This window comes from Gallinula chloropus, assembly GCF_964237585.1.
Source record: "Gallinula chloropus genome assembly, chromosome: 24".
In the NCBI taxonomy this organism is placed as follows: Eukaryota; Metazoa; Chordata; class Aves; order Gruiformes; family Rallidae; genus Gallinula; species Gallinula chloropus.
Window position 1 is genome coordinate 1,124,710 of NC_140109.1, and position 27,321 is coordinate 1,152,030.

General features: G+C 53.0%; 1 protein-coding gene across 1 annotated transcript; it reads left to right on the forward strand.

The window, feature by feature from the left end:
• Nucleotides 1-16,630: 16,630 nt before the first annotated feature.
• OAF (out at first homolog) lies at nt 16,631-26,958 on the forward strand (the record flags this gene model as incomplete). The annotated part of the gene is made up of 4 exons (XM_084275046.1): nt 16,631-16,867; nt 23,954-24,088; nt 24,642-24,822; nt 25,318-26,958. 4 exons carry the CDS (start codon nt 16,631-16,633, stop codon nt 25,590-25,592), a joined length of 828 nt encoding a protein of 275 aa, XP_084131172.1. The 3' UTR covers nt 25,593-26,958.
• Between the last annotated feature and the right edge of the window lie 363 nt (nt 26,959-27,321).

The following is a 27,321-nucleotide window of genomic DNA, read 5'->3' on the forward strand; positions in this document are numbered from 1 at the left end:
GCAATACAGAGCCCTGTAGAATTAATCCTCCGAGCTTAGACTTAAAATCAGTGTGGAAGCAAAGATGGGCTGGTCCTTGTAGTGTGAGGGGAATGTGCTGTCGATTTCCAGGGTCAGACCAGGACATGGGCAGAGAGTCCCACATAATCATTCTCATGTTGTAGACTCAGAAAATGCATTCGTGCTCAGGAAGTGAAACTCTCTTACTTAGCCTGAAAAATCAATGTCACTAATAACAGTGGGGAATGTATTCTGGCTTGTGAGAGTGGGGGAGTTTCTTCACCAGCGTTCACTGAACCAGGACTGGGGTTTGATAAGCAGTGAGGGCACGGTACTGAGAGAGTAAGCTTGGATTCAGAGATTTACTGCTGATTCAATTAAAACGAAACAGAAAGGCAAACAAAGCCTGCAAATAAGGTTTTTGATTTCAAATAGGCAAATCCCTGTTGACTAAGAGAAATCCACAGGAATGAAAATTGGACTCAGGAGCTCAGAGGAGGCTTGTGATTTTTCAAAGTCAGAACAACAAAGTTCAAAATGTTTGAGAGGTGGGGGACACACACACCTTCCAAGAGAGGTTTCCAGTTCTAGCTGGGTGAATAACCGCCTCAAAAGGATGCTACCAGTAATCAGACTGCCTGCAAGGGATGTAGGAACAGGCCAGAGCAGCAGAGAAAGCAGCAGCTTAGAGGTTGGCATGTGGAGGAATCGATGAGAGCTGTCAAAAGCCAAGATGACTAACCTCACCATGGGTGTTAAAACAACCAGCCCTGAGCTCCTCTGGTGCACAAGAACAAAAGGAGCAAGGGAAGAAGGAAGAAATGGTGATGCTCTGCAGTCAGCATGGGATAGAGATTAAGGCAGGTCTAAATGTTACCTCAGAAGGACTTAATCATCCGTGGGGGAAAGGGGTAAATGTGAGGCAAGTGAAGGCAAAGGTATTAAAAGGGAAATGCCAAGTTCCTGGTAGAAACACAACTCAGAGCTTGCTTTCTGGGGGAGGGCAGAGGGGCGTGGTACAGGGAAATAACCTCCTCTCCTCTGGTTCTAGAAGACTGGAGGAAATCAGGGATCCTTTCAGGGTTTTTAATGAGTGTGTGTCATGTCAGCATTATCACAGGACCAGAGCACCTCATTCCACACCTACAATTAAAAAGGGGAAGGGGTGGGGATGACTACAGAAATGCTACCTCACTCCTCAGCAGGATGTCAGAGCAAATTCTGCAGGACTGAAGCATTCAGGCTACATGTCAATGGAAATTAAATTAACTGTGACCACCTAGGAGGGACTAGTTGGTTTTCTATCTAACAAGTTGTTTTTCTTTTCTAAAATAATTCAACTTGTAGCTAGAGCCTGGGGAAAGGAATAAATACATACCAACCCCAACCACCTTTCTAGCTGGGTTTAGGATGAAGCTTGAGCTATTTCAAGGAAGGGAGTGTGTGATAATGGTTTCTCCTAATACTACTCCAGTACATCCTCTCCTGTTCCTGGAAGCAGTGCTGCTGATTAGCACATGTGTGTGCCTGTGCTGGGAGCAGCAGAGGTGCTTTCCCCTGCGACTTAATTGCACAGGTTCCCCCCGGAGTGACTGGGGAGGTCACTGCACTGTCCTGGCAGGGTGGGCAGGCGGGGGGTGTGGGGGGTGTGGGGCTCACTGCAGGCTGCAGTGCCCTTTGGCAGCTCAGACCTGCGTCTGGTTTCTGGGCCCTTCTCTTGCACCCCCCTGCCGCAGGGCTGTACGACAGGGGGGTGCTGTGACCCCATCTTTGGGATCATGATGCAAAGATGAAGGGGCTATAAAGATGTTGACCATCCCTGCTGTTATTTCCCACCCTAGCATACCCAGGTCGTCTCCTCTGCTTCACTGTATGCTCTTTCTCCCTCACTGCCCCGACAGCTCCCAGTAACCCCAGTCTGTCCTTCCCCTTTCCCTTACTTTCCCTCCTCTTGCCCAGGCATGTTGCTGAGCAGGCCAAAAGTCAGTGTTGCTTCAGGAGGGAGCCCCTTGTGCTCTAACAGGGCCACAGGAGGAGAGGAGCAGCTGGCAGGGGAAGGAGTCTGGGAGCGGACGAGGAGGCAGGAAACAGGGAAAAGCATGAGGAGAGGAGGAGAGAAAAAGTTAAGGAGAGATGAGAGGAAAGTTTTCTTGCTCCGATTTGTGGGAAATCTCTCTGCCCATTAGCGAATTTCTACTGTTTTTGTTGCAGTTGCAGCCTCCAGCTACAGCCTGGAAGCAGGGTAAGATGAAAGCAAAGGAAGAGGTGGGAGAGGACCCAAGTCTTGCTAAACCAGCGGGATGTGAAACCCGCAAACTGGCTGTCAGCGCTTTCCTACTGCTCCCTGCCACTACCCTGGCAGTGGTTCTGTGCCCAGCAGCACGGGGGGCTTGCAAGAGAGGGAAGGGGCTGCTGAGAAGCAGCAAGGAAGGCAACAGGAGTGGGAAGAAGGGACAGCGAGATGGGGGAACAGGAGGGGAACTGTGCTGCCAGCAGCTTCCCACAAGCCCCACAGGCACCTCAGGTCCAGCAGTGGCCGGGCACTGCTGAGCCAGGTCCCTCATGGCCTTTCTTTGCCAGCCAGGAGTTTCCCTGGTACACACAAAAGCTTCCTCTCCCCCTCTCACTGCCCCAGCTGGCGGGGAGCAGTTGGACTCCAGTGCCTGCTTTGCCGTTTGGCACCAGAGGAGCAGATGGGAAGATACTCTAGCTCAGTGGGAAGAGTCTGTTCTGAGTTTGGGGGGGGTTGTTTTTCCTTTTTTTTGTTTTTAAACCACAGTTAATGTCTCTCACACTAAGCTGGGCTGCTCATAATTCTCTCCCAGTCTTGCACCGAGCAGGCCTGCTCCTGCTCTGACTCGGGGCAGATGTTCAAAGCGTTCCTGCAGGGCAGGGGAGGGGGTTGGCAGCTCGTTGCTTCATCAGCTCTTTCAAAGCTCTTTACTGACCTTGCAGCTCCGTGCTCTCTCCCATCCACCCCAGACTATGGCCTCTGTCCTTCTCCCACCCCCACAGGTCACCCCCTCGGTGTCAGTTCAAAGCTGCTTTGTGTGGGCGAGTGTACCTGCCTTCTCCCCAGACGCCCTGTGTGGACCTGTATGCCTGCTGCTGATGCCAGGTAATCACAGAATCCCAGACTGGGCTGGGTTGGAAGGGACCCCAAGGGTCACAGAGCTCCAACCCCCCTGCCACGGGCAGGGCCACCAACCTCCAGGCCTGGAGCTACACAAGGTTGCCCAGGGCCCCATCCAACCTGGCCTTGGACACCCCCAGGGATGGGGCACCCATCCCCTCTCTGAGTCAGTTGGATGACCAGGTCAGTCCCACCCGTTCTCAGAAGGGGCTGCAAATATTCACCCCCAGCTCTCAGACAAAGCACTCCCTAAACACCAGGCACCAACACAGGGTATCACACCCGCAGGCAAGGCTCGCCTGCCAGGATTAATCATTACACCAAATGCAGTAACTTCCACCAAGACCTGAAACTGCCCTGGCTGGGTGAAAACCTGGGTGACTTCAGTGCCAAGCTAAGCAAGAGCTGTCTTGCCCTGGAGCAGCCCCTCGCAGGGAAGGGGCTGGTTGCCACAGAGTGTGTTTAATGCTTGCGTGGCCAGAGCTCTGCCACCCGTGTCAGGGGTTCCCCCTGCCTCCAGCGTTTGCTGGTGCGTGGCAGGAGCCAGGCAGCTCTTACCATCGGCATCTGGCTGCGGAGCTGCGGCAGCCTGGGAGTGCAATGCCCACCCCATCTGACCGCTTCACTCCTCCATCCCCTGCTGCTGTTGTGGCAGGGCATGGGAAGGCTCCTGGCATCCTCTGCTGCCTTGCTTCACAGCTGGTGGCTGTGGTGCCGGCGGTGGGAGGCTTTGTTCAAAGGCAGGGAATAGGACTGCGGCTGTTTGGAGCTTGTCTTTGGAATGGGGCCCCTCTTTCTGACCCCACCTCCTTTCCCCTTTTAGGAGAAGCTGGCCTCTTTCAACTGACAGCAGGGCTTTCCTGCCAGGCTTGTTAGCTTTAGCTGGAACAATTTCCTTTGAACTCAGCTTGAATTAACATCTCCATGGCAATAGGATCAGGGCTTTGTCTCTTGCAACCTGCCTTCACCCTCAGCAAGAGGTTCTACCAGGAGGTGGGCAGGGAACCGTTTTCCACTCTGGCCATCTCCACCACCTCTTCCTGGGGAAAAGCAGCGACGTTTGCTGGGATGACAATGCAGGGACGGTTCTACTGTCTGCAGCTTCCCTTGAGGAGGATCAGGGAAGCTACAGCAGACGATGGCAGGTCCTTGCTCAGTTTGGAGGAGTTTGCTGCAGAAAGCGCCTGTGAGGGAATGTGTGTGTTGGGGATAAAAAGCAAGCAGCTTGTTTTGCTTCACCATGAACAATCACAAGCACAGTTCCCCTGGGACTGGGTATCCCTGGTGCCGAGCCAAGACACTGGAAGGAAAACAGGGTTCTTACTTTATCCAAATTCAGTCTTTTCCCTTCTGCCCCATGCTGTCACCCCATCCCTCCTACAGCCACCCAGTTCCCCATGACAACCTCTGCCCTGTCCACTCCTTCATCTCCATGCCTTGGGCATCTGCTGCTGCTGACAGAGGCTGGCTGGGTTGCTCTGCCATCCTCCCACCAGGTTACGTGATGCACACTTCTCCCTCCTGCAGTATGAGAAAGCCACGTGGAATCCAATGACCATCTGCCTGTTCCCTCGTAAGATGCTCCTCCATACCCCTGGTGTCCCCAGAAGGAAGATCCCCCTCCTCAGGCCGTTGGGAAACTTGACCTTTAGTTAATGCTAACTCTGCATCACCCCCAGGCCAGGCTACCCGGGCACCGGATAAAGGGCCACTTTATTCCCTGCCTGTCCCCTGCTCCCAGCCCTGGCCCACGTGGGTCGGTCTGTTTGGCAGTAGTGGGCTCTCACTAACAATATGGGTTTTTTCCTCTCCTAGAGCGGGAGGCTGGTTTTGCAGCCAAGTCTGTAGGTGGGAAAAAAGAGGCGTTTTCCTTTGAATGCCGGGTAAATTCTTTGGGAGCTGCCTCAGGGAAATCAAATCTCAGTTTCTTCTTTTTGGGGGCAGAACAGGGGGAGATGCAAACACTGCAGCTAACCGCTTCCCTTTCTCTGGCTCCTCCTCTTTGTTCAGTTCCCTGCTCCTAAATACCCTGAGAAGGTAGTGCTGCTCTTGCTCCTGACATCCTGGGATGGGCTGCAGGTGTCTGGGCAAGACAGGGAAGCCCCAGACGGGGCTGGGTGTCACGCTGAAGTCAAGGTCATTGCAGCTGTGGTCCCCTGAGAGTGTCTGGAAGCAGAACAACGTCCTCTGCAGTGTGACATGCTGGGGTCAGCAGAGGTTCAGCAGGATGCATGGGGAAAGGAGTGCAGGGGGAACACCTGAAGGCTCAGAGCTCCTGGCTCAGGCTTGGCGAGGTGGTTGTGCTTGTTTGATTTCCTCTTCTACCCCCTTCTTCCCCCACAGCGCTTTTGCTCCCTCCTCCAATGGAGTCACTGCAGCTGGATCACAGCAGGCAGTTTTCATTCTCTGTTAATGAGAAACTCCTGCACTTTGTCCCTTGAAACGGAGCCATGTTCGCCACGTGACTGCGGGGAAGGGCTCCAGCTAAGGTTACGGCGAGAAAGAGGAGCGAAGGGATAAGCCAGCTGCCCTTGTACACAGGGTTCCTGGGCTCAGGGCTGAGCTGGGTAGTGGGAAGGCACCCTCTGAAAGCCAGTTGCTGGGGGAATCAAAGCCTGCCTGGCCTCTCCCTGCTGACCCTGCGCTGACTCAGCGGGCTGTCTGGATCCCTTCATACCCGGGGACGGGAATTCATCCCCCTACACTTCCCGCCTCCCCCATCTCCATCCTCGGCTGTGATTAGCACACAAGAGGCTACATGCACGTACCAGCCTCCACACTCCCGTAACCATGAATCACAAACCAGTGGGGCGGTTTCCTGGAGCTGGAGAACAGGGGTCATTCCGCATCCCCTGGTACTGCAGGGCTGGCCTCTTCCCACAGGAGAAGCTTTTAGCCAGGGTCAGGGAAACCCCCAGCGTTGACAGGCTGGGGAAGACCCCCCAGCTGGTCCCTGGGGCGGCAGCTCCAGGCTCTGTTAGAGAGAGGGAAGAGGTGGTTGCTTTTCCACAGCCCAGGCTCTGCTGGGAATGCTGCTGCCAGCCTGCCTGGCATCACCAGGGATGCAGCACCCCAGTGCAAAAGCATTTCCCAAGCATGCTTGCATGGAGCGGGCCTCCCCTGCACACCCCATCAGGGAACTGCATGGCCTTCAATGCACTTCTGCTCCCCTGCTCTGCTCTGAAGGGGCACAGCACAGAGTGCCCAGGCTCTTGTCTCCCTCCTGCTGCAGTTATCGCCTCTCATCTCAGCAAAAACATCTCTCTCCTTCCCTCTAACAGAGGCAGGAGTGCCCTGACCCTCCTGTGGTTGTAGCCCAGCCAAGGCTTGTTCTCTTGCAAGCCTGCCCCAGGAGCAGTGAAGGGAACACAATGTGCCTTCTCCTGCAGCGCTGAGAGCCGCTCCATTAATTCAGGGCTGCAGGCTGCGTGCAGCAGCACCCTGTGAACTGCCTGATGTGTTCTCTGAGGCCTGACGCTCTCGGTGACTCGCAGGATGCCCAGCCTTGGAAGTGGTTGGCAGGGCTGCTGCAAGCAGGTCTGGCTTGTTCTGTCTGCAGCCAAGCTCTGAGCTTCATGCCACAGTGCCCTGGGTCTTGCCAGGGACTTGGAGCAGTAGCTCTGCTGTGCTCCAGCTCTCATGCCCCCTTTCTGTTTTCTTTCACACATCTCTGCTTCCATGAATCACTAGGACCCAACTCTGGTTTTACTCCACAGCGTAACTGAAGGACACATCTCCCAACTCCAGAGTAACGGCTTGAGCCAAAACCTCTTCAGACTTTGGGGCACGTGAAACCCAGAGCCCAGTTCTTTAATGAGAAGGGCTGGGAACTCTGGGATTTGGGAACAGGTAGTGAAGCCTCTCAAAGTTGGTGCCACCTCAAAAGATGGTGCAGAGTTCCTCTTATGCCACAGAAAGCAAAGGCAGAAGCATCGTGCCTTTGAGGCACTGGAGGAAAGAAAAAAAACCTTCTGGCTGTGAAGGCTTCTCAGCTTTTGCATTCCTACTTTCCCCACCTCCTTACTGTGGGTGGGTGAGAGGGGGCGGGAGGGGTAGGGGTGGATGGGGGAGGCAAAGCAACAGGAAACTCCGCCAGCTGTGATTTTTCACCAGAACCCGAGAAACTGTCTGGGCTTGGCAGCTGCACTTGGAGCTGGGTTGTTAAAATGACACAGCGGCTCCGCTGGGCTGTGGGGAAGGAGAGCTTCCCGGCATGGGGTGGGGGGGCTCTGGGAGCAGGGATGGGGAAGCCCCTTCTCTGAGCTAATTGGAGCCAGGGGGAGAGACAAAACCAAGAAGGACCTTGGAAAGACTTCCATGGGAGATGGAAAATACTCCTCTCAAGTCCTGGTGCTGTGCCCAGCTGGTGAGCTGCTGTGGTTTTTAACCACTGGTCTGGCAGCAGGAGCGTGGGGGTGTAAGGGGTTACCTGGAAGAGTTGGGTTTCCTTTGCTGGCCTTGTGCTTCTCAGGCTTTATCGGTCCCTCAGCAGCACTAGAACTGAGGCCAGGAGAGGAAAAGAGCTTTTTTCCCTTTTTTTTACTTATTTTGGTTCTCCATCCCCCAAACGCCACATCAGCAGAGAGCTGCAAGCTGCAGGGTGACCTCAATGAGGAACAGATTGTCCCTTGGCCTGCCTCCATCTCACTGCCTGCAGGGACATCAGGCAGGCGGGGGGACCTTGAGCTGGGAAGACAGAGATGAGGGAGGGTGGACTGTTTCCAGGAGCCACGCGTCAGGATAATGGCACCCGGGAGCCAAAGCAGCAGCAGGGTGTGGGAGCTGCAGGAGGAGCTGCAGGAACTGGCACAGGGGGGATTTCTTTCTGTCATCCTTAGTTTGATGGCTTGTTGGCTGCACCTAGGAAAGATTTACAGCAGGCGTTAGCCAGGAGCTGGGATCGGTTGGTGAAGCAGCGTGGGGTGAGTGCTGCCAGCTTCTCTTCAGAAAGCTGGGGACAGTGACACCTCTCCTGGGCACGGCAGACCCACCACCACAGCCTGGCTGCACAGGAGCTTGCAGCCTTCCCTGGGGAGAAGGAAAGGTAACATCACCTTCATCTCCCTTCCCAAGCAGACGTGGAGCAGCACCTGGCATAGAGCAGCTCTGCATTGCTCTAAGTTAGAGCACTGAACCATCCTGTCCTCCCCAGACTGGGGGTGAACAGCGAGGCTCTAGGAGGGAGTGTGACAGCCCAGTCCCCTGCTGTGCTGGGCTGGAAGCAGGGTGGCTGTGGAGCCTCTTCAGTGTGAGCAGCACAGGCTGCACAGGCAGATGTCACCCTGAAGAGATCCCCGCTGCTGCCAGGCTCCTTGTGTGGCCAAGGTCCTCTGATCCCTTGCTTTCCTGTATCCTACTGAGTTCAAGAGCTGCCAAAGCTGTGCTATTCTAGCTGGCAGAACCCACTACTGCCCCAGGTCCCTGGCAGGAATACCAGGCTCCTAGGGCTTTGTAACTAGTCCACTCTAGATGTATCAAGCCTGGCTTTTGAGTTTTGCTTTCATTTCTCAGCAGACTACCAAGTTTCTCTGCATTAACCTTCTCTCAGTAAATCCATCTCTCCGGGTTGGATGATACTTTCATTGCTTACTGCATTTACTGCAGCAAGACTTGGGCTTCTTAGGGAAGTGGCAGGATCTCCCTGGCCAGGTGCTGTCAAGAGGCAGCACAAAGGCAGAACCTCAACCCCACCAGTACTTAACCACAAGTAAAATCTTGTTCTCCCTTCTCCAAACATTATTGCAACCCCATCCTCTACCCTGCTGTATCAACCAGTGATGCTCCCTATCCCAGAGCAGTCCGTTTTTCAAAGCCTGCTGGGTTATCATGCACACAGTGATGAGCAGAGGTGGCTTCACCATGTTTCATGCTGGTCTGGACAGTGTTTGTTCTCCTGTAGCCACCGGAGCAGTTTCAGTGACAGTACAGAGTGTGTGTTGTGGCTCTGGGGCTTCTGTTTCCTGATCATTTCAGCACATGCATTCAACACTGACTGCAACCACCTCAGCAAAAGGACAGGATGAGGAACAGCCGGGTTGGGAATCTCTGCTGTGTCCCAGGGCTGGATCCAGCTTGTGTTTGCACTGCGGGAAATCGCAGAGCTGGCTCGGATCCTGGCCCCTGTGCGCACAGGGACCAGCACCATCCCTCACATCTGATTCCAGGGAAGGGCTCCCTGCTGAGGCAAAACCCTTCCCAGTGGAAAATTCCACAAAGCCAGCACAGGAGGGTAACTCTAGTGACCCGTCTGATGTACTCTGTCACGACAGAGGGTAGCTGAGGCTCACTGTGCTGTTCAAACAACTGGAAGGGTTACCAACAGCCGAAGGAAAGCAGGAGGCACTGATGTGCTGCTCTGGGACCAGGGCTCTCGGGAGCTCACTCTGGATTTGGTGTGTAACTTCTAGCTGTTGGCATCAAACCTATTCCCCAGTTTCCAGCTCGTTCCCCAGTTCCACACATCACATCTCGTTCCTCCCAGCGTGGGATAAATCAGGCTGGAATTGTGATGCTCAGAGCCTGCCCACCGCCTCGGGTTCCAGGCACTGAGCTCTGCCAGATACTGCCGGAGGCACCTTAGAACAGAGGGGTGGGAAAAGGAGCTCTGGTGAGGGATGCTTCTTCAGGTAATCTCCTCTGGTCATCCCCAGATGTTTGAGCCAGTTTCAAGCCCATTCATGGGGTTAGATGGCTTTGGTGAGAAGAAATGTGATATAATGTGATGTAATATAATATAATAGTGATAATTTATATTATATTATATTATATTATATTATATTATATTATATTATATTATATTATATTATATTATATTATATTATATTATATATTTTTACAATACTATTTACCAATAGTTTTAAGACCCAGTAATATATAATATACAATATTATATATTTACAATATAATATATCTACAATATAATATATATTTACAATGTAATATTATATTGTTAAAATATATTATTGTAAAACTCACTGGAAATAGTATTGTAAATATATAACATAATATAATATAGTAAATATATTATATTGTATTAGATATTTACAATATTATTTCAAATCAGTTATGATATGATATAATATAGCATATTGTGTTATGTTATATATATTTATTATATGTTTATTATCTATCTTTACAATATTATTTCCAATGAGTTTTCAGACCCCGTGAGATGAGGTGATACAGAATGCAGTGCCTCTTCAGATCTTCACAGATGAAGTGAACAGACATTGTGGTTAACTTGGGTTTGGTTTGGGGTTTTTTCTTAAGCTGTTTGATTCAGCAGGCCCACAAGTCCTAACAGACTGCCTAATTTTGCATTAACGTTCCAGGAAAGCATAGGAAACGTTTCCAGCTTAAATCTGCAAGAAAAATATTTGCATTTCCCTCCAGGCTGATTTCTAACCTAGATTGTTGGGGTTGGGGGTTTTGGGAAGGGGTTGCTGCTTTTTTCCACAAAATATTTTCCTTTACTGTGGAAAAATGAGATTCAGGCCACTGCAGATGCTGAGAGGCCAAATGCCTTCCAAGCACAAGAAAAACCCTCAAGTCCTTAAGTATAAAACATATGGCACTTTCCTTTGTATTAGGAATTGGAAGGGGGAAAGCTGAGCAGAGGATGTTTTAGTATTCAGAATGAAAAGAAAAGGCTTTCTTACAGCTAAAGGAAGCCAGGATTTTGAGCAGATCTGTTTTCTGAAACTGTTGGGTTTTTTTCCAAAGATAAGCAAAAAAAAATTTAATAATTAATAATTATTTGTGCTGTGGTTGTATTAGGTCAATTATTAAATCACTTCAGTGAAAAACCAAGAGATCCTCAGGCATTTTATTTTATGTGAAAGTGTGGATGAAAATGGAAACTACCAACCAGATTTTTTCCAGTTTTAAGAGAAAAATATTAACCAACCATGATCCCTCTGCCAGCACAGAAGGTTTGGGACAGTCCTGCCTTTACAGATGGGAGGTGCAGGGGGAAGGAGGGGTTCACTGCCCATAACTGAGGCAGGAAAAAAAATCCCCAAACGCTTTGTTTTCTTTTTGTCTCTTCACTGTACACAGGAGGTTTTGAAATTGGCATGAGCCTCCCTGGGGAAGAAACCTCAGACAGGGCTGTGCTGGCTGCCCCTGCTCTCATCCCCCTGTCCATAGGGGAGCGGGATGGCTCTGGAGGTTTGGGAGAGACCTGACAGCTCATCCTTCCCGTGACGCGAACTCCAGAGCGTTGGCCCCACCGTGCACCCAGCATCACCCAGCATCGCTGCACCCAGTGCTTAAGCATGGCTAAAATGTGCCTGACCTCCTGCTTTGGGCTTAAATCGACTCCCATCTCTCTGAACTGCTTTGAGGGCTGACCCCCGAGGTGGGGCCGCCTCCCCCAGCCCGCATTGCTGCGTCAGCTCCAATCCAGTGGGATGAGTGCGCTCAGCCGTACGGGGATTACGCTGGTTCCCACACAGCCCTGCTTCACTGCACCCCCCCAGAGCTCCTGGGGCTGGAAGGCTTTGGGGTTCCCCTGAGCAGTTCTGTCATTATCTTCACTATATTGCATTTACCCCGTGAGAAAGTCCCCATCTTGTGTTCTTGCCGTTCAGGTGAGGTGGGTCAGAACGGACTGTGACTCAGTGTTGTTCCTGACCCCTCCTGCAACCAGAGATTGCCCTGAAGCACAGCACCTAATTAACCTGCTTTTATTCCCTGTGACTGCAGGTGGTTTTTATTGCTCATAAACCAATCCCTGTCCCCTTCTTCAGCTGCTCTTGTCTTCTGTGGGCTGTGATTCTTCTGGAAATGTCCATTTTATAAATCACTTTAATTAGTTTTATATCATTCTGTTATATTTATATTGCTTGATTTAGGTTTCTGATTGCTTCCAATGCTTCCTTATGTATTGCTTTGATTTTATTTATGGTGTTTCTGGTGCGTTTGCATTGCTTTCCTTAGATGGATATAATTTTGCTGGATTTACAGTGTATTTCTTTGGCTAGATTTATATCCCTTTAATTAGATTTATATCCCTTTAGAATTTGAGGGCTTCACTTAGATTTATAATATCTCTTTTACTAGGCTTGTGTTGCATAGGAGATGCACATCCTTTTTGTTTTAAAGGATATTGCTTAACTCAACACTGATGTTGTTTTATCTAGACTTTGGGCAGCCTCACAATTAGATATATGAAGCAAGAACTCACCACCTGCTTTCCCCCCCTAATTTCCACTGGGATCATTCCAGCATAAACTGCACCGATTTAAATTAACCTCTTCTCAGTCAGCACCAGCAGGAACATAGCAGAGATCATCTCACCACCTGGATCTCTCAGAATACCTGTTGGGAGTCCAGTTAGTGGGGTACCACTTTTATTCCTTTCATTCCTGCACCCTACATATCACACGGTCACTGGGAAGCTGAGCGTGCTCTGCCAGCATGGCAGGGGGTCAGGACTCTGCTCTCCCAGCATGGGAGTCTCTGGGTTCTGTGTGCAGTGGGGTGACATGAGCTCCAAATTGGGTTTTCCCTGGCCAAGCAAGCACCCTGAGCATGAAGCAGCTGTTGTGTTGAGGCAGCAGCAGCATTTCCTTCTCCACTTTCCTTTCTGAAGTGGGGAGCGAGGTGAGGAACGTGTTACAGACTGTTCAGTAGTTGAATCCAGATGTTAAGGGAAGGAGCAGAGCTGTGTGAGTGGGACAGAAAAGGGCTGGAGCAGGAGAAAATCAGGACCACCAAGCAGCCCTCCCAGTTGGACCAGTTAACCACAGGAGGAATGTGGATGCTGCTCTTTAGGTACAACTTCTGTTCTGCCCCCAGCAGAGGACAGAAGCTGGACCAAAAGGGAAGCCTGTCTTTAATCTCCAGTGCAAGAGAAGGGCTGACCCACAAGAACTACTGAATCCTACTCTCCTATTCAGTGTGATGCACTTTGGCCCAGCCCTCGAGAAGTCTTCTGCAGAGGGCACCCACAGCCAGTGCTGAGTCCTGAGCCTGTGTCACAAAAGCAGCTGTTACTCAGGTAAGGAGCTGGGGGCCACAGGGGAGATCCTACCAGCTCTGGAGCTCAGGGAAGGTCTGTGGACCAGTGTCTTGGATTAAAAGGAGCAGTGGAGCCAGTGATAAAGCTTCCTTGTGCAGCAGTGGAGTCATGTGGGACTGAGCTCAGCTGGGATCTGGAAGCAGCAAGGTGCTGCACCTGCATGAAAGGCTCCTGCAGCCCTCCAGTCACCCAAGGAGGGCAGGGTCCCTTCTCCTGTTGCTCTGTGGCACAGGGTGGGAACCTCTTGCTGCTCCAAAGGCGTGGAGGAGCTGCAGAGCAGCTCTCAGCCAGCTGCCCAGCCCAGCTGCCCAGCCTCACCAGCCCAGCTCCCCACCAAACTACCCAGATTGTTTCTGAGAATGAGCAGCTGGTTCACAACAAACATCCTCACCCTTTGATGTGTCCGTGGTGCTGCTGTTGTTGTGTGTTTCAAGTACACACAATTTAAAATGCTTTAAATGGTTTCATGCTCATAATAAAACCGGCCACAGAGCCTTACTCTAAGTTGATGAGAAAGTAGCAGTAATTATTGCTCTCCCCACCACAGGAGGGTAAACTTTAGATGCTAATAGCCTCTAGAGTATTGACTGATTACTCACATTGGGGTGAAACAGCAAGGGGAAAGGGCCTTTGTTCTTTTTGGTCTTAAACATTCCCATGTTCAGATGGTTGGGCAGGAAGCATCCTAGACTGCCAAGAGAGACCTGTCACAGTGTCTGTTCTTGGACTACCATGGAAAAGGATTTTTTTTTTGGGGGGGTGGGGTGTCATGGGGGAAGGTGAGCAACAGGGCAGATGGATTCCTGGAAGGGATGAAGGGGGAAGACAGTATTTATCCATCACCCAGCCTGACAGCCTGCACGCAACAGCAAGCGGGTGGCAAGCGGCGAAGTCGGGGTGTCTGCAAACATCTCTGTTTGCCTGGTAAACTTGCATGTAGGGAGGGCAGGGCTCTTACCAGCAGTTTACCTACAGAGCCTTGTGTGGGGTGCCACGGGATGTCTCCTGCTCTCTGTTTTTATTCTTCCCTTGCCTGCTTAGGCTCTAAGCTCTTACCAGTCGTGGAGTCCAGGTCTTAGTGGGCACCGATCCCTACCTGGTTTTCCAAGGCGCCGATGTGATGCTGACCTTCTGTAAATTAAGTTCTGAGGTGAGGAAGAAGGAATGAGGATTTGTAGCTTGGCCAAATATTAGTGGTTTTCCCCAGGGATGGCAAAGGATGCACCAAGGCAAACCCCATGTGAGACTGCAATCCCCTGCTCCCACGCAGCGCCCTGCTGCAGCTTCACAACGAAGCACAGCAGAGCCTGTTTTCTTTTAACAGCATGTTCTTTCCTTAACCTTCTCCCCAGGTATTTTAATGGAGGTTTCCTCCCAGCACACACACATACCAGAAGCTCCTGGCCCAGACCATTGGCGTTCAGTAAAACTAAATGCAACTCAGGCAACACTGAACTGTCAGGCGTGTGTCACCTTCCCTGTAGCTCAGAACAGAGATCACAGGCATGAAGAGCTGTCCCATGGGAAGGAGACATCCAAGGCAGAAGAGGCTGATTGACACCATTAAAGTATTGGTTCAGCCACCCCAATCTGTCCTGAGCCTTTGAGTGGTACTTGCTCTTCAGTCATCCTCCACCCACAACCAACCTGTTCCAGTGTCTCTTGCTGGGATGCTGACCAGCTGTGTCCATCCCTTTGGCTTGGCAGCTTTCAGTCTCTTCCAAAAAATCTCAGCAAAGTTCTGCTCTCCTGTGTGCCCTGATTGCTTTTCTCTTCTCTGCTATCCACAGAAGAGCTGCTTTGTCTTTAATTCTATTGCCCTGCAGTGTTTTGGATCCCTCCCCCCACTGCCCAGTGTTCCTTCTCTGTGCATCCACTTGTTTTGGGGCTGGGATCACCTACTGTTCTCTCTCCGATTGTGCGGTGTCTGAGTTACAATCTGCAGGGCCACCAGCATGGACACGGGGCTGTGCTCTGGTGCCTGGAGCTCAGCTGTGGGCTTGACGGACCCTGGTGCAACAGGGATGGAGATTCCCAATGCATTCCTTTGCGCTGGAAGTCCTGCACGGGTTATTTGTGCCCACCGACCTCATGGTACTTCTTCTTCCAGCCCCTGCTGAGCTCCTCCTGCCCTTTTGCATAATCTCCTCTGAATAACCATGCTGTGAGCCGGGGCCTTCACAGCTTTTGTCATGGGGAACAGTCATCCTCTGGGTTTCTACCTTGCAGCCCCCACCCCCTTTTTTATCGGAGCTGAGCCATTTCTTTTATCCCCCCGTTTGTACCTCATAACTTTTTCTTTGCCTCGGCTCTTATTTTTAGCACCATTACTGTCCTGAAAAGTACTTCAAGGAGACAATTTGTTTGAGGGAGACTGCGAAAGTTTAGGATTAAAACTTGATAGGTCACACAAAAAGCACTACTTGAACCAGAGGGATCTCTCTGCCTGGAAGGGTGGATTTAAACGGTCATTTCTATTTATTTCCGTGCTTCTCCTTGCAAAGCTCTTTCTCTGAGGCCCTGATCCTGCTGCCACAGTGACCTTTGTGTTTGCAGAGACCTTTTGAAATCAAAGGGGCCCTTCACGAGCATCTGCCCATCTGGAAGTGATTGCAGCGCAGGGGAGGGGGTGACAGGCAGCTCGGGAGCTTTTCCGAGCGTGAACTGCAGGGTCTGAAGCCACCCAGGTCCGCATGCCCGGCAGAGATCTGAAGCAGCCAGCGTTGCGTCCTCACAAGCAGTGGGACATCCAACGCGCCTCACAGCAGAGATGTGAGGGTGCACTGAGAGCTTGGGCTCTCTTGTAAATGTCGTTTGATTCAGGACAAGCACGTGTTAGAGGGCTCTGCGTGTCCCTGCGCAGGCAGCGGAGCTGGGCTTTGCTGCTGACGCTGCGCTCCCCTCTCCTTCCCAGCCCCAGCACGGCAACAGCCGCGCATCCCAAGGGAAAAAAATACCCCCAGCCCAGCCCGAGCCCCGCAGAGCAAGAGCAAGAGACCCCCCGGGCTGGCGGGGTGGGTCGTGTCCCCCGGCACACGGGAGGGAGCGGGACGTGCGCCGGGGCCGCCGCCCGGGACCCAGCGTCCTTTCCCGGCGCCCGGGCACTCGCTGCTCTCGCCCCCGCGTTGCCCGGCCGGCAGCAGCCGCAGCCCGGTGCGGGCCCTTTAACGGCGGGGCGGCGCGCTGCCGCGGTAGGGCAGGTCCCTGGGCCCGGGGAAGGAAGTGACGGGCGGGGGGCGAGGGAAGAGCCCGCCGAGGGCTTGAATGAAAAGGGCGAGCGGGCGGCGCGCCGAGCCACCCCAGCGGGGCCGGGGGTGGGGGTGCGGCGGGCCGCCTTCCCACGCCGCCGCTCCGCGCTGCCCGCCCGCCGCCGCCGCCCCGCTCCGCCCGCGCCCCCCGCCCCATGCCGGCCCTGCCCTGAGCCCGCGGCGGCCGGCCCCGGCTGCGCGCCCCGGCGGGGCGGGCGCGGGGGGATGCGCGGCCCGCGGCGCCGGCTACCGGCGCTGCCCGCGCTGCTCTGGCTGGCGCTGGCCCCGCTGCCCGGCGCGCCCGGCCCCGCGGCGCGGGCAGAGCTGCGGGTGCGGGTGCGGCTGCCCGGCGGGCAGGTGACGGAGGAGAGCCTGCAGGCCGACAGCCGCTCCGACTGCATCAGCCTGGAGCTGCGAACGGCCGACGGCGCCCTCGTCACCCTCACCGCCGACTTCAAACAGGTACGGCTCGGGATCCCGCCCCGGGGTCGCGTCCCAGCACCGGGAAGCTCCGCGGGAGAGCGTCCCCGGCGAGCCCGGGACGGGGCCGGGCTGGGGCAGCCGGGGATGCGGGGAGGCGGCCGCGCTCGCTCGCAGGGATGCGCCGCTTAGCGAGGGGCGCCGAGAGCCCGGTCCCTCCCGTGGTCCCCCAGCCCCGAGCGGGGCAGCGGTGGGATAACCCGGCTGGGCTGGAGGAGACCAAGGGTTGCGGTGTGGGATCTCTGGCCCTTCGCGGGTCAGCACATGGGCTTAGCGGGAGCAGCGGGTCAGGGCTGTGGCGTGTGGCTCTTCTGGGGGATGAGTACTGGTGGCATCCGTATGTGAGCTCCTTCCGGACTTGCAGTCTGGGAAGACCCTGGCTGAGGGTCCAGGAGCCAGAGCTGTTGCTGAGGAATGGAGAGCCCTTTTGCATGAGTAGGGAAGGGTCCGTCCACCCTCGAGCATCCGGGAGTCTTTGTTTGCGGTCTCTGCAGAGCAATTCTCACACGTATAGCTCCAAGCCATTTCAGCTGGGAAGCCTGCTGTCCCCAGTGGTGTCACACCTGTAACCTGTGCTGTCTCTGTGTTGAAAGTGAGTGGTCAAGATCCTAGTGGGATGGGTGGCAAAGCCTTCTCCATGCCCAGCTGACCGTAACAGCTCTGTGCTGAGTTGTGAGGAGCACAGTTCTGTGGGGTAGGCTCAGCAGCACCCTGGCATGGAGCAGGGCTGTGCAGGGGGGAGATCCCAGGTCCCCGACTCCTGGATGGGGGTGTTCATGCTCTGCTCTACCTCTAGGATATCCCCCTGAGATGTGTGAGGGGTACAGTTAGTTCCTTAGGTGGGCTCCTGCTGGCTTTGGGAGCACCCGTGTGAGTTTGTGGTGAGGGAAATGTTTGACTGACTGCAGACTTGACTACAGCCCTCTGGCAAGGAGAGCCTTTCCTCCCGGCTCAGTGTGGGAGAGGTGGCCTCTCTGCAGGGAGGTGATACTTCCTGAGCTGAAGCCCAACATCTCAGGCTTCTCAGCAGGAGATGGTAGATTCTGGGCTGGTGCAGAGCATGCCAGACCTGGCTGGATGCAGCGAGGTTTCTGTTGCCCAGGGAAGAGCTGTTTGCTGCCGCGTGGCTGTCCGGGTGGCATGGCAGAGTTCTCTTGTTTCAGCCCACCGTTTGCTCAGGTGGACTTTGGTTTGCAGTAGGAGGAAGCTCAGGCCAGGAGATAGGAAGGTGGTGTGTCCCAACCTGTAGTTGTGAACTTTGGAGCCTTTTGCCAGGGGTGGTTCTGGTGCCTCTTCCCCTTTCAGCTCTGGTTTTCGGTACAGTCTCCTTGCAAGCCTTTCAGATGGCCTTCTTCCATCTGGAGGGTGCAGGGTCAAGCCCACCTCTTTCTGAGGTGCCAACAGAAGCCAGGGTGATTTTGGAAGCGGTGGTGTGCTCTGTGTACTCCAGGACACGTGCAGGGAAGCAGTCCTACAACTCCTGTTTAAAAACAAACAAAACTGCAAGAAGACAAGGCACACCAGGGAAGCTGGGGGGAAGGAAGGCTCTTAAGCATGTGGACTGCAAGCTTGCACACCTCAGCATATTCCTGGACAAGGGAACTCCAAGCTCCTTACAGATCCTCTAGGTACACCCTCTGGGAGCCTGGGATGTGACTTGGGGACCTGGGATGTGCTGAGCTGTTGATGGCTTTGGTGTTTTCCACTTGTTTCAGCTTTTCATGAGGGAAGCTGGCTCTCAAAGCTTATCTACAACCTCAACGAAGTGCACCTTAGCCCTTCTTTCACTGTCATCCTTACTATAGTTGAGCTGCCTGTGGGGACAGGTTCTCTGGAGGTATCTGGAGTTCGGGATGTTAAGTCCTTAGCTCCACACATCTCCTTAGCTCCACACATCCCCTCAGCTCCCACTGGAAGCACTGGAAGGCTTTGCAAGCACTGGACCTGCAGAAGTCCATTCCTAATCTTCAGTTTTGCAGCAGTTGGGTACTGCCTGTCTCTGTTTTGTGGCTTTGCTGGGAAACAGCTGGAAAAAACCCACAGAAAGACGTGAAGGACGGAGGAGGTGAATTTGCAATGCAGTGAGTAATGATGTGAGCGGTGCCTGGCCAGGCTTCCCCTCCTGACCTCCTCTCTTGGCTGCAGGCAGGCATTGCCCTGTTCTGCTCTGGTGCTCAGCGCTCTGGCATTGCACAACTTCTCCCCAGAGAGAAGGTCTTGAGGCTCTCAGCTTTGGTAAAAGCATCTGGGGTTGTTGATCTGGCTTTGGATTGTGTGGTCATGCTGCGGCCTGGATGCTGGGGTTTTGCACAAATGATTTTTCCACTTCTCTGGCTGGAGCTGCAGGGGGTTGGTCCAAAGGCAGATTTTTAAATTTTTATTTTTATTTTTTTTTCTTTGCTGACAAGGAGTTGCAGCTAGACCAGGGGCTGGAGAAGAAATGAGTTATGGTGAGATCATGGTTTGTTTCTCTGCTCTGACACTGAGGGGGGACTTGAGCAGCGCTTGGGTCTTCCACAGGGGTGTGATTTTGTGTTTTCATTCACTTCCACCCCTGTCTCTCCTCCAGAGCCGAACCCAAAGGAGTCACATCCCAGAGCTCACCATTTTATTCCCCCCTCCTCTCTCTCCCTAACAGAGTGTGAAGTGGTGCATTTGAGTCAGAACTGGGACTCAGTGTTTTCTGGGCAGTGCAGTAGTGAAGACCATTTATTTTCTTGCAGTGTGAAAGGATGGGATGAAAACACTTCTTTTCCTGTGTGGTGGTGTCAGGCACAAAATGTATCCCAAAAAGAGTGAGGGGGACAGCAACCCTAAACGTTGTTTCTAACTTGAATAGTGTGGTCTTGCCAGTTGTTGAACGGTGGCCTGAGAGCGAAGTGGGTGGTTTTATTCAAGGTCAGGACAAAGATAGAGGAAAAATTCCTTTTCCTTCTGATGGCTGGAAAAGTTGTGTTGGAAACACAAGGGAGAAAGCATGGGTAATCGTGCTTTCACACTTGTACTGCCAGGTCTTTCCCTTTCTTTCTTAATAAAGCTGATGTTACATGATATTTTGGGGCAGTGTTCTGAGAATTTCCTTTTTCTGGGGGTCTGTTCTGTTCGATGCTAAATGACCAGGTGATACAGGCAAACACCTCTCCACAGATGATACCTGTAGAGGTATAAATTCTTCTCTGTAGAGATACAAGAGAGAGTCATCCCACACCCTTCAGGAGGACAGGAGGGATGGGGTGGGCTCATTAACATACGGTGTTGTTTGTTACCCTGAGGTCCTGCAAATACTCACCCTTAAACAGATCACTGGAGTGTGACTGGATTGCAGCTGTACCACAGGCAAAGGCAGTGCCATGGCCACTGAGCTGAGCTGGGGCTGGAGGGCAGAACGGACAGAGCTGCCCTTTATCACACCCTTTATCACTTGAGGGAAGTCACTTGTTAGGCAGGATCCAGTTCCAAAAGTGGCCACTGACAGTTACCTTTAGGCATCCCTCCGATGGTGGGTGCAGAGCGTGAGGATGCTTAACTGGAGCACAGACAAGAGCAGGTCCCACAGCAGCACTGGTCTCCTTGGGGGAGAGAAGCTGTGCAGGAAAGCTGAATGGGCTGCGGGGAGGAAGGCATTGAAACAATTTATTTCCCTGGGAACTGGCTTGTTCTGCTCAGTGTGGAGTCGAAATGCTGGGGTGGGATCTAGACCACACAGGCTTGTAAGTCTCTGCTGGATGGAGCCTAGACGAGGAGGCTGAATTGTTCTCGCACCCCAGATGACAGTCCCTGGAGGAGCTGGCTGAGGACAGCGCAAGGAGGGAAGGAGTTTGACTTCTCTGCCCTTCCTTGCAGGCAAGCTCTTTACTGGAAAGCCCTTTGGTAGGTGCAGGCAAGCTGGGCTGCTGGGAGCTCAGTGCACTGGCTTCCTCTGGGTGTTTAGGACACTGCTCTCCCCTTGCTGCAAGAGCTGAGGCTGCAGCCACCTCCAGTGCTGTGGCTGCTGCAGGAACTGGTTGTTCTCTGTCACACCGAGTGTTTGTCATCCAGACCTAAACAATACCCTAACTGTACTTGCCACACGAGTGCGGGTCAGGGCCAAGGATGATGAGTTCATCTGGAGAGTCCCCGTGCTGCAGAGGCAATGTTCTGCTGGGACTTGTTCCCTGCTGGGAAGCATTGAGGAAACACAGAATGAAAGGTGCTGTTTGTTGCCTTGGCTGGGTACCCACCTTGGCGTGGATTCACCCTTACTGCTGCTGGTGAGGTGGCCGGGGAGGGAAGGGCCCTCTCTGAGCAGGAACAACTTCCATGGTGGCTCTTTCCATGTGAGAAGCACGATGTGCTTTGCTGTGACAAGGTTTAGCTCTTGTTCCACCTGAGGATGCGTGGCCAGGAAGCTGAGGGAGTCAAGAAGCTGGGGGAAGCCAGGCAGGGCTTCGAGACAGAGATATCAACAAGTGTGTTAGAAATCCTCAATAGCTGGAGTCCAGGCAGCACTGGAGCCTGTTCACCCCAGAGTTCTATCCTTGATATGCTGTGGAGTGAGTCAGCTGTGCCTTTCTGAGGAAGGAGAATCTGGGGGTGGAGGAGGCTGGGTCATGCATCTCATCTGTAGGGAACACCACTCCTTGACCTTTACCTTCCCCCCACGCTCCTTCCTCCTGCAGCTGTACCCCCCACTCCACAGAAGACCACCTTTCCCCATCTTTCTCTTTCCCTCCTTCCATCCCCTACCAGTGAGTTTTTCCAGTGATGATTTTTGCAGGGATCTTCACCAGAGGTTACTCGGACTTGTCAGCCTGTAAATCAGCAGGCACACAGAGATAGGCAGGTAAATGTTTAGGCTAATTGAGCAGCAGCCCTGAGTCACTTGTTTGCTGGGGTGAGCAAGGCTGGAGGTGGTACAATAAGGTGCTTTGAGGGCGATATAGCAGTGACCCTCCATGCTCTGAGCTTGCTCCTGGTGTCTGCCTTGGGTTGGAGGGGGCATAGATGCTTGCCTCTGTGCCCAAGAGCTGTTCATTTGCTTCACTGGTGCATTGTCTTGACACAAACTTGGTCCTTCCTCTCCTGTGTGCTTGGATCTCAGAAACCCTTCAGTACTTCAGACCTTTGGCTGAATTGGCCGCTGAACGGGCTCACTGAGTCTAGGAATGCTTTGGATACTGTGGAAGAGGCACCTCAGGAGGTTCCCTCTGCTGGGGCAGCTGGGCTCTGGACTTTGGAGGCAGAGCCAGGGACCTGCAGCAGCTGGGTGGGACCAACCAGGAGCTCTGGGCCGTGTGAATGTGTCTCGTATCCATTGTGAAGAGGAAAGAGTTGGGTGTCTGAAGGGTAATTCTTAAATAGGCAGATCAGAAGGATTAATCAGTTGCTCAGCATGTTCTCATCTTACAGAAATTGCCTCTGACCTGGGAAGTACTGCACTGGTTTTTATCTCCTGCCAGGGGAGGTTTTCAGCCCGAGAGCAGAACGTGGCTACCCCTGTCTGCTGCTTCCAGGCTGAATGCTGACCATTCAGAGTGAACTCACTTGAAATCCCCAGCTGAAGAAGACACCAGGGTCAGCTGCTGGTTTTAGTCTGCTCATCCTTGTGCAGTACAGGAGCTCACAGCAGAGGAGCTCAGCTGGAGAGCTGATGGGAATGTGGGTCATTCCAGGGGTGACAGTGTCTCCGTGGGAATTCTCGCTGTGAAAGCTGCTGGAAAATAATGATGATTCCATAGTCATTTTGGAAATATTTTGGTCTCTTTCTTCCCAAGCCCTCCTTCGTGTCATCCTCTTGTGGCAAGTTTTCAGTCAACAAACACACCCAATGAAATCCTTTCCCCTATCCTAGGGAGGGGATCACATCCCAGGATCGCAGCTGTTCCTTCAGATGTGCCCTGAATTGCGTGTCCTTTTCTCTTCTGGAGATGGAAGAGAAGGCAGGGAGTAAACAACAGGCTGTGTGAGCCAGTCTGCAGAGAAACTCAGCGTGGCCACTGCCTAGAGCTTATAGAAAAGAGAAAGGCTCCCTTAAGGCTTCTCGGGGCAGAAAGAGGTTTGGGGGAAGCTGAACTTAGCAGCCATACAACAGGAATAGCTTGGGAGGAGAGGGATGATCTTAGCAGCTTGGCATAGCTTCTGCTTGCTGGTCCTCAGCCACCAATATCTGTCCAGCTCTCTGTGGAGGACGTTGTTAAGAGCGATGGCTGCGGGTGGGTGCCAAAAGGCAGTAATTGCTCTTGGTGCTGAGATGGGGGCACCATTCCCATCCATCTGCTCAGTGCTCCCAGGAGCACAGCCTGACACTGGGGTAGGGGATGGCTGGTTCCCACAGAGCGTGCAAATGGCCCTGCAGCCAGATAAATTGATACCTGCCTAGAAATGGGCGCTGATTCATGCCAGAGCAGGTTACAGGGTGGTTCTTCTGTTGAACTCGGGTTTCTGTGAGTCTATGTGAAGGTAACTGACTGGTCTCCAAGCTGGCTCTGGAGATGGGTGGCATTCCATGTCACAAGCTCTCTCTATAAACTGCCCAAATTATTGACCTGGGCAGAAAAGGTCAACCACAGCTGATCATAAGGGGTTCCTTCTGGCTTTAACAATTTGGTTTTCATGTCTGTTGCACATGCTGCTGGGTTCAGAGAAGAGCGATGTGTTCTCCAGGATGCCAGTCGCTCAGAAGCGAGGGAAGGCAGCGGAGGAAGTGGGGGGTGGTGTGCCCCAAGGAGTGCTCAGAGGTGGTGGCTGTGTGGTGTGTGTTTACCCAAAGGAGACTCCCTGGAAGCCTGTCTCCCTTCTTGGGAACGGCTGGAAACCCCCAGCTGTTGCTTTAGGAGGCCATGGGTGTGGGGTGTGACCTGGCAGCGATTTGTCCTCGCCACAGTGGGGTTGCCAAACCCTTTACCTCACAAACAGTGGTTACTGTGCTGTGGATGGGATTGGCCCTGGCACTACCCCCTGCACTCGGGTAGCAGGACTATGAGACCTTTGACTTTGTTCTTTTGGCTGGAGCCTTTCTCTTTGACCCTGACTTCTCCATTCGCCCCCAAGGTGTGTGACACTCGCTCTGTTTATTTATCTCTTTGCCAGGAGGTGAAGATCTTCCGTGCCTTAATCCTAGGGGAGCTGGAGAGGGGACAGAGCCAGTTCCAAGCGCTCTGCTTCGTCACACGGCTTCACCGCAACGAGATCATCCCCAGCGAGTCCATGGCAAAGCTGCGGCAGGTAAGAGGCACCCCACAGCTGGCTTCAGTGCCAGCTCCATCCTCTCCAGCCCATCCAGGGTTTCCTACAGCTGTCCTGCCTGCATACCCTTCCCAGGTAGCTGCCTGATTGTTCAGGTATCAGACCCACCCTTGGCCACCCCTCCTGTTTGAGGGACTCAGTGTTAAACAAAGTTCATCAGTAGAGTTGATCCTGGTGTTCTAATACACTAGAAGGTGGCATGACTTGGTTCAGCCTCGTCTGTGCCAAAGGGAGGTGGGTGGCTGGAACCATCACCAGGAAAATCCCTGCCCTGCATTGCCCAGTTATGTGAGCACTGATTGGACCATTCATCAGGACAAAGCACTGAGAAAGAATCACAGGCAAATGAGAGCAGAGAGAAACTATTGTCAGTTTCAGCATCAACAAGGAATTCACATCCAGATAGGGTACAGGTGAATGTGGAGGAGCATCCATTTGCACATCTTCCCATGTTGGCATGAAATCCTGATGTGCTGTAAGGAATAATTCGTTGCAACCAGGATTCCAGTTTTCACTGTTTCATCCTCTGCAGAAAAACCCCAGGACAGTGCGTCAGGCTGAGGAGGTGCGGGGCCTGGAGCATCTCAGCATGGATGTGGCTGTCAACTTCAGCAAGGGGGCCCAGCTGAGCTCTCACATCCACAATGTCTGTGCTGAGGCCAAAGAAGCAATTTACACCCGGGAAGAAGATGTCAAATTCTGGCTGGAGAAAGGTAAGCTTCCTTGGAACTGCTCCTGTCAGCGAGTTGGCACTCTGCTGTGATCTCTCCTGCCAGGTTTCTGGTGATCAGCACTGATCATTTTGGCTTCTCTCTCACTGTTGTTGCGGTGGATCAGGCGCCTGTATTGCAACGTGACAAGCAAGCACTCGTGTCTCTGTCTGTCAGCACGTCTGACTGTTTTGGTGGTGTGTCCCTAGTGAACGGACTTGGGCAGGTGTTTTTGGGGTATCCTTTCGCCTGGTCCATCACCCAGAAATGTGTTCTTCACACACTTCATGTCTCCCTTGGCTTGCTTTCCCCAGGGCCCTTTCTTCTCCCACAGTTCCTATTCAAACTCGTGTCCCTCCAGCCCCTGGAGACACACTCCGACCTCCTCCTCCGCTGCCATGGGTACGGTGCAGAGAGCAGCCCTCACCCTGCTGCCTCTCTCCCTTGGCCTCGCCTTCTGGCAGCGCTCTGAGCAGCGTCTCTCCTCTCTCCTTGCAGGGGTGGACGGCTCCATGTTCGAGGTGCTGCCGCAGACCTCTGACCTGCCTGACCTGCAGCGCTGCCGGCTGTGCGCAGACCGCTGGAAGCCCTGCATCTGCAGCTACTCGCTGAGCATCGAGTGGTACCCCTGCATGCTCAAGTACTGCAAGAGCCGCGATGCTGGGGGCAAGGTCTCTTCCTACAAGTGCGGCATCCGCAGCTGCCAGAAGGGCTACACCTTCGACTACTACGTGCCGCAGAAGCAGCTGTGTCTCTGGGACGAGGAGACCTAGCAGAGCCAGGCTGGACCTTCGCAAGGGGCGGCTCATCTGCCTCCTGACACCGTTTGTGATGCTAAAGGGCCTCCTGGAGCTGCCTGCTCCAAAGAAGGAATACGGTTCACAGTGGTGCCTTGTACCAGGAGAGCTCTGTGTGCCTTTCCTGCTGGCTGCCTGTGACTCCCTCCACACCCGATGCTGCCCCATACTGTGATAAGCAGGCTCAGCTCGCTGTCTGTTGATGCTCTCCTGCCAGCTGCCAGGAGATCTGGCTTCCTGGGTGAAGTGGGAGATGCAGGTTTCTGGGGTGAGGCACCAGGAGGGGTGTCTTTTGTCCTGCTCTTGGGGTTAGCAGATGTGAAAGGGGACAGGTCTGATCTGTTTTCAGCCTTTGAGCATCCTGATGAGTGGTCAGGGCAGGGAGAGAAACGGTCCATATAACCTGGGTTGTCAAACATCTCTGCTACTGAAGAAGCCCCTTCACTGACTTCCCCTCCTGGTGCCACAACAGCATTTCCCAATGGGAAAGCAGCTGACTAATGGGACCACATACCCTGAGCAAGGAAGGTACGATGCCTGCCCAAAGCAGGAGCCTGCCCGTAGCTTTTTCTAGTGTCCAACTGGCTGTTACATCCTCCCCCTGGCTAGAAGATATAACGGGGGGATGTATGACAGCAATGACTTCTGCCCCTAAAGGGCTGCTAATTAAGACTCTAATGAATCCCTGTCTAGACTAGCAAAGGCCCAACTTTTTGTGTTGGTCCTGTGACTCTCCTGCTAAGAAAGAAATACCTGGAGACTTGTGACTGCCATCGTAATGTTGTGGGTGCAAGGGGGGAGGATGGTCCCAGGTGGGTTCGAACTGTTGTTTTTGAAGACGACCACATTCTACATCTACATCCACATTTATGTCCTACTCTGCCAGCTATTCACAAGAAGCTCTTAGATAACTGACCTGCTTTGCTGTGCCTTGGTTTTCCCCTTATGTAAAACAGGGACGATGCTGAAACCGACCTTGGCCCTGGTGTGTACCTGGAGGGCATCATCAGACAAAAAGCACTGCAGGAGTGCTGCCTGGTTCCTGTGTCCTCTCCCACTCACGTTACAGCAACCAGGGAGGGGAGAGAGGCTCTTGGGGCCGTTCTGGACCCCTGTACCTCCCGGTGAAAAGCCTTCACGATGTGCCTTTTTGCCTAAAATACAGGAGTTTTTGACAGAGGAATTTGGTCACAGTTATTTTTGTATTGATCACTTAAGGGGGGGGAAGGGAAAAGGTATTTTAATATTACAACATGAAGTAAACCACACTTGAAATAATTTTTTTAAAAACAAATTATTTATCGTTTGTAAGGTAAAATAAACTGATTTTTTTTTTAAGCACCCCTGGCCTAAAATTCTGTGTGTGATCCAGTTGTTTGGGGGTTCTTCATTAATTGTTCCCTTATAGGTGAGTCTCAAGCTTGCATGTAGGACCCTGGAGACCTGTGGATGGCGGGGAGCAGCCCACTGTTTGGCGTGACCACAGCACTCATCAGCATGGTCCTACATCTTGAGCACACCAGCCCCTCAGAAGGGAAACAGCTTTAGCTCAACTCAAGCCACCGTGGAAGCTTCGAGTCCAAGCTCTGGTGAGGTGAAGGACCAGCAGCAGAAGCAGGTCGTGGGGTTAGGCAGGCTGGTACCCAGTCTTAGAGTGATGGTGGGGTCCCACATGCAGCGGTAGCAGGGGGCTTCCCCAGCAGCT